General features: G+C 37.7%; 1 protein-coding gene across 13 annotated transcripts in view; it reads left to right on the plus strand.

Moving 5' to 3' along the window:
• Positions 1 to 20,422, plus strand: part of FRY (FRY microtubule binding protein) — a 252,364-nt gene that overhangs the window by 179,207 nt on the left and 52,735 nt on the right. For all 13 annotated transcript variants that reach the window (XM_054201901.1, XM_054201922.1, XM_054201892.1 and 10 more), the window contains 10 exons: positions 674 to 828; positions 2,916 to 3,015; positions 3,362 to 3,533; positions 5,311 to 5,567; positions 7,517 to 7,663; positions 11,306 to 11,474; positions 12,213 to 12,303; positions 13,742 to 13,824; positions 17,034 to 17,184; positions 17,756 to 17,859. In XM_054201901.1, coding sequence (XP_054057876.1) covers positions 674 to 828; positions 2,916 to 3,015; positions 3,362 to 3,533; positions 5,311 to 5,567; positions 7,517 to 7,663; positions 11,306 to 11,474; positions 12,213 to 12,303; positions 13,742 to 13,824; positions 17,034 to 17,184; positions 17,756 to 17,859 — 1,429 coding nt within the window. The remainder of the gene's footprint in view (positions 1 to 673; positions 829 to 2,915; positions 3,016 to 3,361; positions 3,534 to 5,310; positions 5,568 to 7,516; positions 7,664 to 11,305; positions 11,475 to 12,212; positions 12,304 to 13,741; positions 13,825 to 17,033; positions 17,185 to 17,755; positions 17,860 to 20,422) is intronic.

Raw genomic sequence — 20,422 nt, forward strand, 5'->3', positions numbered from 1 at the left:
CACTTGGTGACAGAGTATTGTTAGACATTAGCGTTTGGTGTTCTGGTACTATCCTCTACTGAAGGATCACAAAGGCACAGTCTAAGCCTTAGTTACGATGTGTTTGTAGCAGTGGTGGTATCAGGATTAAGTGATACAAGGTCTGTAGGTAGAGTTGTTAGATTGCTAGATGTAGTTGGATTAAACAGAGAAGTTTTCATAGCCCCAGGCTTGCAAAAGGTATTTTTCTTTGTCTGCCTTGCCTCTGTGGTAGTCAAAGGAAAGATAAAAATGAAAGTGTGTCACTTTATGGAACTCAAATGAAGTAGGAAATAAACATTTAACAAATCAATTAACCAATTCAAATGGAAGTTGCCCTAGAATACCTATCAAGTGTCTTGGATTTTCCAAAGATTCGGCTTTTTTCTGTGCTTAATTTTGGAAACCTCCTTTGCAAATTTATTTCGTTTATGTAGTCTTCATACATACAATTTTCTTTCAAGTGAGGAGTATTGAAAACTGAGTCACATTTCAACTGTGCTATCCCTAAAGTAAATTTATGATGAATTTTCTGATTTTACTTATTTTGAATACCCCGTTTTCCCCTTGTTTTGCCTATGTCACTGTAAGAATTGTAGAGAATGAACATATCTGATCTCACCGATCATCTTCTGACATGTATTTATATGCTCAGGTTCATCAGCTTGGCTGTGAAGTTGTAGTCCTGTTGCTAGAACTGAATCCTGATCAAATCAATCTCTTCAACTGGGCTATAGATCGATGTTATACTGGATCGTACCAGCTTGCCTCTGGATGTTTCAAAGCCATTGCAACCGTGTGTGGAAGCAGGTATTTATTAGTCTATTAATCTACACTTTCAAATGTAAAGAAAACTGGTGGTTCAGCTTGTGTTGTAAAGAATTGTTGGTCACACTCTTACGTTATGTCCTCTGAAACAGCTCTTGGGGACTGTATCCCTTTATTTCTGTGATTCTGAAAACAAAGTGGTGTGCTTGCTAAAGGTGCTCTTCCCATATGTATATTTGAAATCTGTGGCGTTTTTGTGCTATTTTCCTCAGGAAGATACAAAATAGCCACAACACTTTGAACATAGGTCATAAATCTACTTTCAAAAGATTTGGCGTGGTTTTTCATTTACTTTATAAAAGGAAAAATGCTTTAAATGTTACTAGCTTGAAAGTAATTATTTTGTTCTTTTTCTAACGGGCTTTCCTTTGATTTGGTTACCTGTTCCTTTTCTGTAGACGGGTATCATAATTGCTGCTAAGCAAGCACAAGCTACGTGAAGACGCAAATAAAAATACTGCTTTTGTATCAGGCCATCATAAAAAATTTTCTCCTTTTTTTGGTATTTTTTCAAGACAAAATTTATAGACACAGTCAATGATAGTCTAAGAAAAAGAAGATCATTTGCATGTGATTAAAATAAATCTGAAAATTTTACTCTTGACAAAAAATAATTTGTCAAGACATCTGATCAGTATAGTTCAATAGAGAAATACTTGGGATATAGCAACTCAAAACAAGTCAAGTATTTTAGAATTTATCTGTAAAAATATTTTGTTCTTACAGGAACAACTAGACTGTAGACAGCATTATACTGAGATTTTAAAAATATGAATGGAATTTTGTAGTTGCAAATTCAGTTATTTTAAGGGTTTTTTTGGTTTAATGAACACATAAACATATCAGATTTTCAGCTAGTCTTTTTTCCTCATATTGTGTTACCCATGCCACTGTGCCCTAAAATTAATCTTTCCCATACCTACAGTAAAAATTGAGAGTGTGATCTGCCTGATTTACTTTGAAGGGAAAGTCCAATTTCTATCAAGTTGGGGATTTTTATTAATATTTGAAAACTGTTAACAGTTTTTCCTCTATTTTCTATCAACATGCATAGAGAGGCCACTGCTTAAACTACTTGTAAGATGAGCAGTAATGGATCTCATTGCTGATGTCTGTCTTTCTGCAAAGAACCTACTTCCCATAACTTCTTTTTCATTATTATTTTTTAAACTTAATGAAGGATAGAGAGACAGACATAGAGGATAGATGGCAGCTAGTATTTGGAATTACCAAGAATGTCCCATGCCACACATGTATTTGCCATATTTTTTAACACTAAAATGTCCAAGTAGACATTCTGCAGCCATCCAGAACACTAAAATGTCCGAGTAGGCATTCTGCAGCCATCCAGGAGCGCAGTAGCTCACATCTAGCATGAGAAATTGGTGGTTCACAACTGAATCGCATGCATTTACAAATCATCACGAGAAAGCAGAAACTTAGTGAAAATCCAAATATTGTGATGTGGGAATTCCTTTTTCTGGCAATATTCTCATTAAGTTAACACTTTAATATGTTTACCCTTACAATTAAAATTGACTTTATAGATAGTGGACTCTCTGAAGCAGTTCTGCATGTTTGCTCTTTGAAAACAATTTTGATAGAACTGTCTAACATCTGGGAATGTTAATGTCAGAGAGAGTGTCTTTTCTCCAAAGGGACTGTTTTAATTGCAGTTTAGCTTAAGAAGTACTTTATCCCTGGAAATTTTTGTGCTACTCGTCTTCTCTCATGAGTGTTGGACTGTTCTATAAACAGTGTATGTTATAAATTAAAATGAATTAACAGTTACAGACACAGGTATTGCATTTCTCACTGTGGGTATCTCAGTGCATTCCTAAGCATTAGTCTAAGGTAATTATAAATAATCCCTTCTTTCTTCCCATTCACCAGATGGCCCTTTGATCAAGTAGCGTGTATTCATAAGAGCTCCCTTTCCCATATTATGGTGGTAGAACAGAGAAAAGAAATATGACATTCTCTCTAGACCATATTACAGAGTTAATCAGAGTGAATATAATCTGTATTCCTCACCAACATTCACAAAAATATGCTGTTTATTCTTCTAGGAACTATCCTTTTGATATAGTGACGCTTTTAAACTTGGTGCTGTTCAAGGCATCTGACACCAACAGAGAGATTTATGAAATTTCCATGCAACTTATGCAGGCATGTATCAGCTACTTTTTTTAAAAAAAATGGAATGCACGTGTCCTCCTATCTTTGGGTTTTTGTGTGAACTTCTTCTAAAGTACTGTTTATTTGCTTTTTAATTTTGTTTTTAAAATAAACAGCTTTGTCTTGGCTGTAAATACTTATGGGAATATTTATATAAAAATAATGGAAAAATTAGTTATGTATAATAGTAGTAGTATAGAAATAGTAGTATTTCAAATTTGGAGAGTATACTTCGAAGCACATAGATCATTCTCTGATATGTAAACTTGAAATGCTGGCATTTCCTGAATTAATGAATTTTTATTGTCTCATTACATTATTTTTTTCTCTTTCATAGATCCTTGAATCAAAGCTTTTTGTTTATTCAAAAAAGGTAGCTGAGCAAAGACCAGGCAGTATCTTGTATGGTACACATGGTCCGTTGCCACCTCTTTACAGTGTCTCGCTTGCCCTTCTTTCATGTGAACTAGCAAGGATGTATCCTGAACTTACCCTTCCACTTTTTTCAGGTACCTATATCTATTTAACGTATTCTCTACTTTACATTTTTGTAAAAATGGTAGAGCGCTAAGACATTTCCACCTGTGAACAGAAATTCTGTTTATAAATTTAGCTTGACCTGGTTTTATTCTGGTTCAGGTCAAATCAGGTTTAGGAATGCAAAATATATTTCCTGAAGGTACTTACACAAAGTACAGAACAGCTATTTAAAAACATTGGTTGGGGATTCTGTGCCGCTTGTACCATCTTAGGGTAACTTTGAAATTACAAGGGCCCTGGATAAGTTAGAGAGACGTTGTCACACTCTACTATAATGGGTTCTCATGTTAAGAATAGTGATTCTTCTTGTACATACACTTATATAGATGATACTTGTGAGGACAGAATTCTTCATTTTATATAAACGTGACTTTAACTTTGAGAATATTAATTGCATGTGTCCAGTTTTGCCAATGATTCAAGTCACTCTGACTACCTTCTGTTCTGTTCTGTTCTACCTTCTGTTATTTGCCGCATCTGCAAGTCATTAGTATAATTTTAATTTTATCAGAAATACATTTTGTCAGGGTTACTGAGAAAGATGTTAAAGAATCAGACCTGCAGGAGCACCATTCAGAATATGGCCACTCTGAGACCGTTCCTGGGAACAATTACATTTTGAGACCTCTGCATTTTGTAATCCATCTCATGTGTTGCTCTAGTTTTTAAATAACAGAATGCAATGTCTGTAGTCATGGAAATTCTTACTGGCCATTAAAAACCCTTTTTGTTGTTTTTACTCAGTCTGTAGGGCTGAAGGAAGGGTAAAGGAACAAAATATCATCCATTTCTTAGTGCCCCGGATACCATGAGTTATAAATAACTTGTGTAGGGAAATTCTGATGGCTCATTTATCTTAAAAAAAAAAAGCAAATAATGTTCATTATAACTGTTACCATCTATTCATGTTGCTGTAGTGGCTACATTGTCTAAAAGAACACTGATACGTGGTCCAAATCAGAGCCCCTTTCTATACATCTAGAATCATAAGGAGAGAGAACAGTGTAAAAACTGGGCAGGGAGGAAAGAAAGGAAATGTTAACTGTAGTGATTTTACAGAATTCTGGTAAAGAGAGCTAATGTGGTTCACCTTGGCAGGAAGCCTGTCACTTTATTTTTTATCCCAGATTTTCCAATTCCCTTTCCCTTCCAGTGCCAGTTCTTTTTTTATAAACTATATAAAGTGCTGTTTACAGCACTCCTGGACTGGCAGCCGACTACAAATTTCATAAGCTTCCCCACAGGAAATAAGACTCCTAATATATGCAAGGTGGTTTTGTAAACTCAGTATAATAAGAGCGTTAAGATTTAAAATATAGCTTAGAAACACGGAGACTGATGGGGCACTTCCAATTCTGCAGAACATTTTTGTATGTTTATTGTAATTCTCCAAAAGCTCTTGAAATTCTAGAATAATAGCCAGTAACTGAATTATCCTTTTTCCTCTTTATTGACATCTCTTTCACTTAATACATCATATGGCACAGTAACAATGGGTGACTTTCTGTTTCTAAGCCCAGACTATGTTAGTTATTTTAGACAGAAGACCTGACCAATTGCTTGCTCTTATTGACCATTAAATTAATGTTTCTCTTCGTGAAGCTCAAGTATGTGCTTTTGTATGCTTGTGGTTTGCAAGGTAAAAACCATCAAGTGGTCTTAAACATGTCAGATATCTGACTTAAACTGTGTATTTAAGGTTTCCTTCATGAACTTACTTGTCCTTTTCAACTTACGCTATTTTAGAGGTAAGCCAGCGATTTCCAACAACACATCCAAATGGAAGACAGATCATGCTTACCTATCTGCTACCATGGCTTCATAATATTGAACTTGTAGACAACAGACTGCTCCTCCCTGGTTCAAGCCCTACCACTCCAGAAGATGAACTGAAGGATAAGGATGGGGAAATAGCAGTCACAAGTGGACTTAAAGGCAATGGCTGGGGCTCTCCTGAGGCCACCTCACTGGTTCTTAATAATCTTATGTATATGACAGCCAAGGTAAAGAAGCAAAACAAACAAAAAAACCCTGAATTTCTGAAAAATTCAAACTTATGTTTCTTAAGTAAAAGATATTTAGGTTTCTTCCCTTTGATACCAGAAATTTTGCACTGGATTAGTCTGTACTAATTAGACACAACCTTCTTTTTGAAGAAGTTCCTTCACTTTTAAGGACAATGCTAAAACTGTTCCCTTTCAAAACCCAAACAAAGAAAAGTGTTTTATCCTTAAAAAAAAAAATAAATTAACAGTTAGACCATTAAGGATTAGTTATAGAGGAACTAAATTCAGTTCCCTCCTGTATTACCGCCGGGGTTAATGTCTAAGGCAGCAGATGAAAGTTTATTTGGGGGTGAGAGTGAGCACCTGGAATTTGCCCTACTGAAGCTCTTGTACTTTCTAGGAAACATTCAAATATTCTTTGAGAGAGAGAAAAGGAAAAAATTAGTATAAATTTCTAAGGTGCTAGTTAAAGCATTCTTTTGTAAAAGGGAAGATATTGTACATCTCAGGTCCTGATAAAGCACCAGGGATTCCTTTTTTCCAATTACTTTTCAATGTAAAATGCCTAAGCAGCTGGTGAAGAAGGTACTGGGAATCCATCTTTTCCTTCTCTTTGCTGAGTTGCAGGCTGCTCTACTAGCGTGCCGTGCCTGCTCTGGCACTGCTTTCCCCAGATCCAGTACGTATGTCTAAACTGCTGAATACATAAACTCAAGGAAGTAATTCCTGATACCTATGTCACAGGGGACAGAGCAGTTCACATTTCCTGTCCTCTTCAGGGTTAATCCTCTTTAGAGCAGAATGTCTGTATCCGTGCCGCATAGCAGTTGATTCTGGATCTTAGCTCATGTTGAGGTCCTATGACTAAAACATTATTTTGAGTGCATTTTGTCATATGAGCATGTCTGAAGTAATGTAGGGGCTGAGAGTCAGCCCACCAGAATGTTTTTTTGATACTTGTTGCGTATCCAGGGCATGATACTGCCTTATGAATTATTTGATGGTACGGAGTCTCTAGGATATTATTAGAGGAATTTTATGAGTTGAAAACAGATGTGGTGCAGTCTCACCTTTACTGCCAACCAGCAGCAGTCCTTGGAGCAAGTTGCTTCCAAAACCACACAAAGTTTTTCTTCTAGAGTAAATAAGTATGCCTTCTTCAAACCATATTGATTGACCTAGCTTTGAGGCTCTGCGTGTGAAAAAGGGACTGGCACCTGGAATTGCCAGCGTAGGTGACAGTAGATGTAGATGCCAGTGACAGTGCAGATGTAGGTAGTATGTATTAAATAGTTTTCAGTAGAACAGCATGACCTGGAGTTTGCCACTCCTCTCCTAGCCGAATGTCAGTCTGTGCAGTGGTTAAAACAGTCTTCTCAAAGTGGGAGCCAAAGATTTTACACAGGAACAGAACAGCTTCAATTCTAGACTCCCTGGATGCATGCACTAACCATTTAAATAACAAAAGGGAGTCATTCCTGTAACTATGTCTTGCAAAAGAGAACAAAAGCATGCTGGTTTCTGACATGGAAGCAAAGGCTTGTCTAGTGCTTCATTCTGCTAGGATTTACTCAGGAGAGAGGTGCCAAATTGCTCAATTCTATGAAGGCTGAAGCACTTAGGTACAGACGTGCAGAAACAGAACTTCATTTGCTTGAACAACGGTAAAGATGAAACCCAATAAACTGCTTGATTTTAGGATCACCCTTTGAATTTACATTCCTGAAAGACTTTTTTTGTGATTTAAGTCCTTCTGTGGGTCTCAGCCTAAATACTTTTAAATTGATTTATGCTCTGAAGTCTGTCAGGTAGCTTTTGAAAATACTGTTTTGTCCCTGGTTACAGCATTTTACTGTTGGGTTTGCATGAGAAAATGCTCTAAAAGAGCATGCCTTAGTTTGGCGGCCAGCGTATTTCAAGAAATGCATGTCTATGATCCTTTGCAGTATGGAGATGAAATTCCCGGACCAGAGATGGAAAATGTCTGGAATGCTTTGGCCAACAATGAAAAATGGAGTAACAACCTTAGGATAACACTGCAGTTTCTCATTAGTTTGTGTGGTGTTAGCAGTGATACCATCCTTTTACCTTATGTAAGTGTTTGCACTTTATTTTATTTACTACTGGTTGCTCGGGTTTTAATGAAGAAAACAGCTATCACCTGTAGAAAATTAATTTCTGTTTCAAAAATAAGCACCAACATACTCTCTATCACACTGTACAAAATTAAATGGCAAGAATAAATGAGCCAAGAAACTGAAAGTCAAGAAAGGAATTGAGTAATGACAATCTCAGTCTCCACCAGTGGAGCACACCTCATTTCAAGCAAGAGGTGGACTACTTTCAAACAAAAAAGCAACTTTGCATGTCTGTGTAAAAGGCCAGTAACACGACTGGCTATAAATTACCAGAATGAATGAGAAAAAATATTAGAAACATTTTGTCATGTCAGAATTGTACAAAAATATATGGGTTCATATATAGATATAAAATTTTATTAAAAAGACAAAAATGACTGTTCAGAGGTTAAATAACTTGCATGAAAAATTAAGAGACGTAAAAATACTAATAATTTTTCTCAGTAATCAATTTGTTTACAAAGCTGTTTGTTAGTTAAATTTTGAAAGCTTTAAACAATGGATGTTATATCATGAATGCAACATAACATGCTATGATCTTATTGGTTTGTTTGTTGTAAAAATTTAGGTGTTCCTTCAGAGAAGCATGTAGTTTTAAGAAAGTACTACGTTCTGTTCTCCTTTAGCAGACTAAGTCTTTCTGTGGGACATCTCAAGCAACACAAGATAGCTAACCTTTACAAGCTCTTTAACATATCAACTTTTGCCTTTGCCTGGCTCTCATGAATTATGTAACTGTTCCTGCAATGTGCAAGTCAAACTGTGCAGGATATTGTTATTATTCAAGTTTAAAGAAAATCAGGGCTGTCTGAGAAAAGCAAGATAGTCTCATTCCCATGTTCCTTATTGCTCAGTTGCTGGGCGAAACAGAATCTAAATTTAGTAAGTTTTCCAGCACAATTACAATATGCTGTTTTATTATTTAGTCTCTTTCCATTCATTTCCATGAAACAAATTTGAAATTAATATTAATGTGATAAGACTTATCTAAAAACCTCACAAACATACTTCATTTGTAGTTGCAGAAATAACACTTTTCCTAAAGCGTTCATGATGACTGCTAAGCATAATAGAACAAAAGAAACGTCGAAGACCATAAAAATTTTCAATATGTTGTTACTGTACCATAGACATCCTGTTGGTTTCCTTTTCTTTGTAGGTTTACTGTTGTGTATTATCAAATCAGTGCATATATATGCCAGGTCAGTGTTGCCTAGCTAATCAAAAAAGGAAAGATTTGAAAGTGGAGTTGCTATAAGAACAAGCTGAAGGTTTATATGAGAAGAAGACAAAGGGATTGGTCCCAAATATCTTGAGGATAATGAAGATCTTTCCATCAATTGTGACAGAAGTTCTCCATTATGTGTTGACCGTGCTTTGCGCAGGAGGTTAGATGAGAGACCTCCCAGGTCCTTTCCAACCTGACTGATCCTACAATCGATAACAGACTTGGAATCAGACCCAGACAATCTATGACAGACTTGGGATCAGGTGGCCTCCATCAGGAGGAACTACGTTGTCAGAGAACAAGCAGAAATCAATGAGATAAGAGACAAAATGAGGGCTGTTGTATTTCTGACCGTTTAAAAAAGGAATAGGGACAGTTTTATAAAAGGAAGGAGTGTGCTGTGCTGAGTATATATCCTCACCCCTAAATCTGTAGCCTGGTTGGAAATGCCTAATAACCCTGTTGCCTCTTGCCTAGGAGCCCCTCACATAACTCACCCACCCCCATGCAGATACTTGCCAACACAGAGTTTTCAATACATCCTTTTTCCAAAACTGTTGCCACCCCACAGCTCTGAGCAGCCTGCCTCAAACCTCCTTACTACCCCATAGCACTTCTCCTTCTTTCTTCATATTCTTTCCAAACCTCCTTGCATAGAAACTTTGGCTCTGACAGTCCTGTCCTCCTCCAGGACAATAACAGTCCTCTTACTCCACAAAGACAGCAATCTGTTATGGCATCTCCAGCTTCATCTGCTCAGCATCTTCTGTTTTGCCTGTGGGACTATTCTGCTCTCCCTCCCAGGCTTCCAGTGGCTGTTAACAAGACAATTAGGTCTTCATTGGTGGCAGCAGCTGACAAGGTTCCTATGTTTTCTGCCACTATTGTTAGTCTGTGTTTTATAATGTTGAGTTTAAAGTGTGATTCTCAGATTTTGCAAAATCTGAAAAAGTTTTCAGCTTCTGTAGGAAGCCTGACTGTGCTTATGAGTCACCCCTTAATTGGTAGCTTTGTCTGGAGTAGGAAAACACACCGTGTTTATCACAGGCATCTGCTCAGTGTTTTGATAGTGCCCTGGAGTTTACAGATAAGAAATCATACCTAACTCTGCTTACACAAGACTGCTGATACCACAAACATGTATCTTCCGTTATCATGTAGATAACACATACGCATTAGCAAATAAAGATAATTCGAACTGTTTATCAGCACTGTTCCAGCTCACCTGGGCTCAAAAGACCATGTGGTTGCAAGATTGCCAGTTTACCCGTCTCCTTTTGGAGCCCTCTGTGCCCCAAGGCAGTCACCAGCTGCTTCATGCCTTCAGCCATCTGTTCTGCCTGTGTGGGTCCAAGCCAAAAGTATGCCTCACTTACATTTTTTACATTTTTTTTTCAATCAGCTAAATTCATTGCTTTGTCTCTTATACTTACGTTTCCTTTAAGCATTTTTAACCAGTGTGCCAGTGCAAATTGCTGAGCTATCCTTTTTTTCACATATGTATTGAAAGATTTCTTAGAATATTTACAGTTCAGAAACCTCTTCAGCAAAGATTTAGTGTAAGGAAGATGAACTCTTCAGGGGTGAAAGAAGCTGTAAGTGGTGCTGTGAGCCCAAACAGAAATGAGCCTCAGAAAGGAGGTAGATTTGTATCTGGAAAGTCCCTGTGAAATTTTTAGAAATTTGATCTCACTATCTCAACAGTCCTCATTGCTATGGTGCATACAATAAGGTTTAAGGTCTTGTTAAAAGTTTTATAGAAATTCCCAGAATTTCTATAAATGATACTCTCAGATTTTTCAAATCAGGATGCATGACGTCTGTGTACATGATTTCTCTGCCTTTCTTCCTTGTGCTATTACTTTGATGACAGATAAAAGTAGTTACTACAGAGCCCGGCTTATTCTTTGTGGCCTCTTTCACATCAACGATATGTGGAAATACAGGCATGAAGTTGTGGGTGGATCTAGCTTTCTAGATGAGGTTTGCTCCATTCAGGAGAATAAGACTCATCTTCAATGGAAATCACATATTCAAACTATAATGCTGATATCCTTAAATGATAGGTACAAAATTAGGTGAGTTTTGTACATGTGTAAGTTATATAGTTCTATATATAAACAGCTCATTTATAGGTGGTAAGCAAAAACTTTGGGGTGATTAGATCACAGGTTCACTCTGCTGGGGAAATGACCTTGATATCAAAGTGAGCGGTTTTATTTTTGTATGAACAAGATGGATACAGTTGTATGGTTGTGGTGTCTATCCAGGAGTAACATTTGCATTCTGGGTCTTTTCAATACTGCAGTGTAACATATATTGATTTCTTTGGAAATTCAGAGTTTAACAACTGTTATTTTCTTCTCTAGATAAAAAAGGTTGCAATATATCTATGTCGCAACAACACTATTCAGACAATGGAAGAACTTCTTTTTGAGCTGCAGCAAACCGACCCAGTGAACCCAATAGTCCAGCACTGTGATAATCCTCCATTTTACCGTTTTGCTGCCAGTAACAAAGCCTCAGCTGCAGCTTCTGGTATGACCTACATACACTTTTCAGTTATGCCTTACTGCTCTTTTGAGTCTTCATCTCTTTGAAAAAACAATCTCTTACTTTTGCACCCATTCAGATCTGTGTATATATAAAGTGCAAGTTTCAAGACCTTTTTGCACACCTCAGTTACAGTTCTTTTGGATTCTTAATGTCGTATATGCTTTGTAAACAGACACTTAATTCACTCAGCTATTTTATTAGGATATTACCAATGTTTGCTGCTGTTCAGAACTCATATGAGGTGGTTCTTCTACCACTAGTTTCTCAGAAAAAGAAGTCATCATCAGTGCTGTGATCACAGCAAGACAGACAAAGGCAGCAGTTTCCTGAAAACTGAGAGCCTCAACTGTGTGGAATTCTGTTTTCAAAGGCCTAATGCTATTTCCAAGCTGTGGTAGTCAAAGATACTTAAGAAACACCAACCCCCAATTTGATTTTGTTAATGTTTTACCAAATTCTTGAAAAACAATAGGTTACGTCACCTGAGAATGAGCTTAGTTCAAGGAGTGGAAGAGCATCATCACGTAAACTTTACACGACTCAGCTATTCAAGCAGGTCCTGGTTTGTACAGGTAGCAGTGTTCATTCATATGCGCTTGTACTTGCAGGATGATCCCTTTGACTGTGGCTGCTAAAAAAATTTAAGCTATGGGCTTTTACTCCTTTGCAGATAATATCTGCTGCATGTAACGGGTGTTCTTATTGAAATCTCTCATACAGGAACGACCTCTAGCAGTAACACTGTTGTAGCTGGCCAAGATAGTTTTCCTGATGTAGAGGAGAACAGAATGGTGAAAGAGACTGATGAAAGGTTTGTGGTTTGCTGTTTTTTTCTCCAAAACATACGTGTTTTCCTAAGATAAGGGTGACGTGTTGGGCAAAGTTCTGCATTGTTTTGTAAGGAACTCTGATGCTCAGACTGATCCTTGGTGGCGTTATCTCAGAAAGGCGATTTTAAAATGAGCATGTGTAAAAATTTATTAAAAAAGCTATTCACATGATTATAGTTCCTGACTGTTGGTTAATAATACATTGCAGAGGAACATCGATTAAACCTACATCGAATGAATTGTGCTAAGTAGATCAGGGTTTGTGGGAATTATCCACAAAGGAGAAAGAAAATCAAGAACGTGTACCAAATAGTAACTACTAAAATCTTCATGAAAAATCAGGTTTGATCACAACTTTTGATTTCATGGACAGTTAGTAAAATTTAGTATGCAGATTTGCATCCGTGATTGCAAGGACACCTCCTTTGTCTGGATAAAATGTCTTACAGAGGAAACCTATATAATATATTTTGCTTAGAAATCGTATATTCAATTTAATCTTTTGCTACTTATGGAACATACTGACAAATGATGAATGAATAGATGCAAAGCTTAAAGGGCCACCAGATCCTCAAGCACAGACAGATATATATTTCTTCTCTCATTGAAACCCTCTTATTTTTGTAAGGGAACTTAGAATGAATTCTAATGTCATTGATTAGTACGTGTATTAGTATTACGTTAGTCTGTTGTTCCTGATAGTCACTAGTATCACTTAAGTAGTTTAACCCACCTTCCCTAGGTTCAGGGCTTAGAGGTACAGAGACAGTTACGTGAGCAAACTTTGCAGAAATTGTTGACGCTGACAACACAAGGAGGTGGAGGAAGCAAAGGAGATCGGCAGTAAAAGTTAGCTTATCGTGGATCTGTGGCAGATTTGAGGACAGCTCTGTTCTGGCTTTCATATACCTTAACTCCTCTGCTAGATCCGCTCTGGCAGTTGCTGCATTTTCCTATTGAAGGGTGATCTGATGCAGCTTTTGCTGCTTGATACATGAGCGGGCTTGACTTTGGACTATTCAGTCAGTTACTGCTTTAGCAGGTTGCCAGAATTTTACCCATGAACATGGGCTGTGACAAAATACTGGCTGTGACAAAATACTAGCTGTGAACAGTTTATATCTCAGTTCAGCCTTAGCACAGTTTCTTGCTTCAAGAAAATCACACGTTTGCAGCATGAGAATTTTCCCTCTGCTAAATTTTAAAAGCTTGTGACACAGGAGCACACTGTTAGAACTTCTCAGAAACAGGCTGCAAAAATCTTCTTTTGTGGAAAGAAACATCATTATGTTCACATTGCTGTCTACTCCCGAATAAAAGTGCATGCTTAAGGAAATGCCTTTTTTGTAGAGTAAGCATATAGTCCAGATGTTTAATGTCAGTCTGTGTTTTTAATGAAGATTTTTCTTATATTTGAAGGTTCGGTAATGTAATCAGAGCACATACCCGACTAGAATCAAGGTACAGCAATAGCTCCGGAGGATCTTATGATGATGACAAAAGTAAGTTCTATTCTTCAATATGATGAAATTTCTAATATTTTTGTGGGAGAGGAAAACAGTCTTATGACTGGCAGAGGCTCTCCATTTAAATTCTATATAAACAGTAATGTAGCATCACCATACCATGAGTGTCCTTATTTTACCTTCATACCTCATTTAATTCATTTCCTTTGTTTAACCTATGCTCAGTCAAACCTAATTAAAGGCCAGAGAAATTCACGGAAGGCAGCAGCAGAGAATCCTCCAGACAGTAACACCTTGAACCTCTCATACATGGCAAGGCAAAAGACTTCCAAGACCATTACAGCGAGTACTTTGAATTGTGCCCTTCACCAGTATTTCCCTCCAAATCAAGTGCTGTTATACAAGCATGAAGAAGAAATTCAGGAGTTTCCAAAAATGAGGTCTTATCTCCTCTTTAGATTTTCTCTGCTGTCTGCAACCAGTTTCTGGCTGCACTGTGCAAACCTGCGTTAGAGGGGAGAGACAGGGCTCCTGAGCACACTTGTTGTTCTTTATGTGTTTGTGTTAAATGGACACTTGATGCTCAGCAGAGGTTCCAAAGAAAACCAAGGTATTCCTGTCAACTGTTGAATGACAGTGTAAATTTTAGGAGTTGGATGGTTTGACTTCATTTCTGGAGTGAATTGTAAGGAAGCCGATCTACGGATTTCGGTTAGGCCCTAACTGAATGTAAAAAAGGCGAGACCTTTTTATTGACTTTCACCTCTGGCTTAATAAAGCCAGGTCAAATAATATAGACACAATAGTGTCTTGTCTTGGTGCTACAGACACCATTTTTGGGACAGTAATACTCATTTGCAAAACATGGAAAATTGTTGAATACCAATACGATAGGATAATTTAATGTATATCAACAACTATTTTTCATAACTATGAAGCACAATATTTAAAAATATTTATGAATACACATATTTACAAATATTTACAAATACACATATGCAAACAAGTATTTACAAAATATTTTGTATGTACATACTACAGTATTTAAAAACACAAAAAATGTGCAACATATTGAATTCACTGGGTTTTGGTACACTTGTCTTGTTTTTCTTATGGCTTTCTAGTGCTGCAGCTACTAAAAATTCTTCGGCAGATGTTAATTGGAGCACCAGCACTAATTTGTTCTGCATGAACAATCTTTCAAAACAGAACAATGTTTATTTTATCAGAACATTCTTCACAAGTAGCTGGTTTTGACAAGAGCTTAGAGTAATAAAAGGTTAAAAAACACTGAAATTTTCTTTGCTCTTTTGGAATGTCTCCTCAAGCCAGTGCCCAAGTGTTTTTTCCTGCTTGTACCTGCAAGCCTTATAGTACTGTGAATGTTTATGCAAGGTTTGCTTCTCACAGGGTTTCCTTCTGCAAATATACAAATACCTAGATGTAAAATAAAATACATTTTACTTAGCTACTGACATTTATATAGAGCTCTGAAAAGAAAGAGTAATTCTTACACCATTTCTCATTCTACAAGATAAATAATGCAACCTCCATTAAGCAAGTGCAACTTATTCCCTCTGGCAGGCAGCCCAGGCTGCAAACCAGTTGGTGGTATGGCTTCTCTCTTCTCTCCAGTCTACTTGAGCATACGTGTGTTGCTGAGGATGTAAATAGGAAACACAACTGTGCAGCACAGAAGCTCTTTTGTTCAGGCAAAGATTGTATGTTGAGGTGCAAAGTGCTTCTTTTTTTTCTCAGTCTGCACATAAACCTCTGAAAACATGAGTGAGGAGCTAGGTCTTAGTTTGGACTTCATGAAGCAGTTTTATGTGAAACACTTAAATTGGTAGTAATAATCAGGGATTGTGCAGTGCTTTTTATATGAAAAGCATCTGGCAAACATTACCTGGTTAATGCTTAGAAGGTGAATATGTGAAAATTCTATACTTTGCTATATTATTAGGTTGGTTTGTTCTTCTTTACCTGTAACTAATAAATCATCCTCCAGAGGATGAGAGAAATAAGTAGAGGTCTAAATGATAAAAGATCTAAAATGTTCCTTGGAAGACTAACACTGAAGAATGGGAATGGTAAAGTTGGCATTTTAGTAATAATTGGAAGAGCAGCTACTGCATTGAGGGCCTCCTTTCAGGAGGACCTGGAAACCTGAAGACTTTTTGTCAAAACCAAGAAGTAATGTGCATTAGAAAACGCTAGCTCTGATACTTTTGTAGGCATCAAAACAGTTTTGTTTCCCGTGGCAAAGCTGGCAAGCGTCAGATACATGCTGTTAAAAAAAGGAAAGTGCTGAGAGTGCTGAGAGTTTCAAACCTACTTAAAAGTGTAACAAAAAAAAAACAAAACAAAAAAAAACAGAGCAAAAAATAATGCTCTTATTAAAAATTCACAAAGGGAAACATTTGGATATATGTCAAGAGCAGACCAGGCAAGGATACTTCCCATGGCAGCGTACTGCAGACTGCCAGACCTGAGAAATAAAAACTGACTAATGGGAAAACTGAGAAGAATGAGAGGGAACAAAATGCAGGAGAGATAAACAAAGCTGTGCTGCTGAGAGAAGACAGAAAGTGGCGCAAATAACTTACTTGACCCACATCATTGCAGATGAACAAGTGGAAGAAAAAACCCTGTTGCTTATTAACATACAGCAGCTGTCACACTGAAGCAAAGTTAAATGCATCTTTGAGAAATCCAAGAGATAATTCATCCCTGTTGAAGGAAAATTACCCTGAAGATGTTTTTTGTATCCCTTATGCCTCTTTCCTAATTCAGGACATTTAACTTCTGCCTTTGCAGCATCACTCAGCAGGGCGCTGGTGAGGAGTTGCCAGAATGTGTCACTGGTACGCGGCTCCTTGCAGCAGATGGCTTCCGAAAGCAGCTTCGTTGGCTGAACTTTTGTCGCGTTTTTTGAGAGAAATTCTGTTGCTTGGTGCTTTGTGATCTGGATCCAAAGCTACTAAGTGACAGCAGGGATTCAGCCGCAGCGCCTACCATTCAGTGCTGTCTGCCTGGAACCTGTTTAATTTCCAGCAGCGTGAAAGAGGGATTAAAAATGCATCACTTGTTATTGAACACAGGAATTTGCAAACCTCATGTCATCTTATCACATTATTCCAAACAGCTGAGCTGATAAGTTAGCATAAACTCTATTTTATTATTTCCCCCAAATGGATAACCAGACTTGGGTTTTATGCACTGTGTTTTAATGCTTTTCCATGTAGATGATCCTGTTTCTCCATATACAAGCTGGTTATTGAATATCGTTGAAACCAAACAACCGCATCCCCTGCCCATGCCTTACAATGGAGGATGTTGGGCACCACTTGTGGACTACCTCCCAGAAACCATCACACCCCGGGGACCCCTTCATAGGTGAGCAGTTTCTCATTCTGACATTTCAAACAGTGAGACACTTCCTTTCACTGGTTGACCAACACCAATCCAACTGTCCCACCACTCAGAACATCTGAAAATCATACCTTCAATTTCTGCTGATTTCCAGTGCTAAAGTCAACATGCAATGAAGGCTTGAGATTCTACCAGATTGCTACTGGAAAGCCTATTTACAGTGTAGGACATCACTTTCTGATAAGAATGAGACTGAAGAAACAACCACAAAAGAAAAGGAAAATTTCTCTTTCCCAAGCCTCTTTGGCTGTTAGTCATAGCGCTTTTCCCCGTTGATCTTTTATTCTAAGTAGGCTATGCATATTCTGAAATTCCACTTTTACATAATGTGTATTGACAGAAATAGCGTTCTTTTCACTAATGGGTACTTACCTGCTTAATACTGTAACTAAGGTGCTTCAGCATTAATCATATTCAGAAGAAATGCTACAAATCTGAAAATGTAGAGATTGTTTATTTCTTCAGAAATAGCCATCATGTTACTCTTTTCCCGTTTCCAAGAGGTTTCAAAATGATATTGTGATTTAATTTCCAGGTGCAATATTGCTGTCATCTTCATGACTGAGATGGTAGTGGATCACAGCGTGAGAGAAGATTGGGCTCTTCACCTCCCTTTATTGCTACATGCTCTCTTTTTAGGTAAGACCAACAGAAAAAGAAATAAAGTATAAAGGTACTGCTGTTCTTGTAGTTTAGTTTTGATGAAACTGTAGAGTTATGTTTCTTATATGTTTTTAATTTTGATTTCCTAAAAAAAAAAGGCAAAAAACAAAACTGGAGCAATTACAGTCTGTGAATTAGTCTCAAAACTTTGAAACTTTCGAATATTTTGGCAAATTTCACCCAAATTTGAGAGGTGGGTAGAAATTTGAAGATGACTGACTTCCTAAAATATCTCTAAAAAACCCATAGGCCCCTGCTGCAAGAAAGGCAGGCAAAACTCTGCCTTTGTACAGTCTGATTTGTGATGGGCAGCTAGGCACTCAGCACATGCCTTAGGCCTGGACTACACACGCCAGTGCTGTCTCTTTCTTGTGCAAAAATATGTAACAGAGCCGAGATTACTGTACTACAGAGGTAGTGAAGGTAGGACACAGGCCACGGGAAAGCAATCTTCATTAATTTCACTGCTAATAGAATGCTTTATCATCAGTGTCTTCCCTTAATATACCTGAGCAGAGAGGTGCTGCTTTTTCCCCACTGCTGTGTCAGTTTTTTACTGTAACACAGGTCAACTGCAGAGTGATACCTTCCTTACCCTACCACTTAACATTATGAAAAGCAAATGGCCTAATTTTTTAGCACACAAGAGTATTTAGCATTATAAGGCTATTCCCTAACTTTCATGGTTGATAAATGCTAGTTTTCACAAATAAACACAGAGACACTTGTGAAATAAATTTAATATAACTGGAGATCGCAGTCCATTTCTCATTCAGTTGCCATAGTTACCACTAAGTCTGTTCACTGGCAATCTGGGAAGAGTCTGTTGTTCAGCGGGCAAAAAAGATTAATTTGGGATGTTACAGCACGGTGGTAGAATATATGTGATACGCTTTGGTATATAGTTGAAGAAGATACCTTGTTCTTCTTTTCTGCTATTCTGTTACCAATTGTTCTGTTTGAAATTTTTTGGAAATAAGTTTTTTTGGAAAATGCGCGCTCATCAAATACGCAGGTTTTGTGTATTAGTACATTGATTTCAGCAAAATTCTAATGAAACACAAGAATAATAGCCAGGACCATGTTGGATGGGGCTTCCAGGGTCAGTTTTAATGCATTTCACTTATATATATTCTTCACTTAAAAGTTGAATCTATTCTATGGCTGTCCATAATGTTTTTTTACTTCTTTTTTTATATTGCTGTGAACTTTCTAAGTGTAAGAGGGAGCTGAAAGAAAACTGGATAAGTGTATGAATCAAATCAATAGCCATCAACTGATCAAACAACATCTTTAGTATGATTTGCAACAAGTGTGAGAAAACTGGTGCTTACAGTTAGAAATTCTCAGAAGAATAAATGAACACCTTAACACAGGAGCAGTATGCAGGAGCATGGCCACTTCAGTTTAAGACAGCTTTAGAGAGCCATCAGGGAGCCATGCAGATAAACAGTTGCAGAAACAGAGTTATGATATTAGTAATCCATTATAAAATTATCTTTACTGATTTGTTCATGCAATAATGTTTCAACATTACATTATTTCATAAGAAATAAAGATAAATTTATTAGTACCATTTGAGACAGTCCTTTGGCTAAGAACTCTCAATTCTCAAATGTGAAATTAAAGCTAAATGTAACAGGTAACTAAATGTAACTGTTTAGTGGTGACTAAAATGAGATCACAGCCTCCCGGCTTCAAGTTCAGTTTCTCTAGAGTTGTTATACCTCCTGTGGAAGATTTTTCAATATTTTGTAGTAAAGCTGTGTTGTGATGGTGTAAAGAAGTTATGCTACACGTGTTAGCTGAAGGTATGAGTGTCACTGAAAATGAAATAGAATCATAGAATCATAGAATAGTTTGGGTTGGAAAGGACCTTTCAAGGTTGTCTAGTCCGACCTCCCCTGCAATGAGCCAGGACATCTTTCACTAGATCAGGTTGCTCACAGCCCTGTCCAACCTGACCTTGAATGTGTCCAGGGATGGGGCATCTCCCACCTCTCTGGGCAACCTGTGACAGTGTTTCACCACCCTCATTGTAAAAAAATTCTTCTTTATATTTAGTCTAAATCTACCTTCTTTTAGTTTAAAACCATTACCCCTTGTCCTTTTGCAACAGGCCCTGCTAAAATTTATCCCCATCTTTCCTGTAGGCCCCCTTTAAGTACTGAAAGGCCGCAATAAGGTCTTCCTGGAGTCTTCTCTTCTCCAGGCTGAACAACCCCAGCTCTCTCAGCCTGTTCTCATAGGAGAGGTACGCGATCCCTCTAGCCATTTTTGTGACCCTCCTCTGGACTCGATCCAACAGCTCCATGTCTTTCCTGTGCTGAGGACTCCAGAGCTGGACACAGTATTCCAGGTGGGGGCTCACCAGAGCAGAGTAGAGGGGCAGAATCACCTCCCCTGACCTACTGGCCACGCTCCTTTTAATGCCGCCCAGGATACAGTTGGCCTTCTGGGCTGTGAGCACACATTGTCAGCTCATGTCCCACTTTTCATTTACCAGTACCCCAAAGTCCTTCTCAGCCCTTCATCCCCC

Source organism: Rissa tridactyla, chromosome 1, assembly GCF_028500815.1.
Source record: "Rissa tridactyla isolate bRisTri1 chromosome 1, bRisTri1.patW.cur.20221130, whole genome shotgun sequence".
Lineage (NCBI taxonomy): Eukaryota > Metazoa > Chordata > Aves > Charadriiformes > Laridae > Rissa > Rissa tridactyla.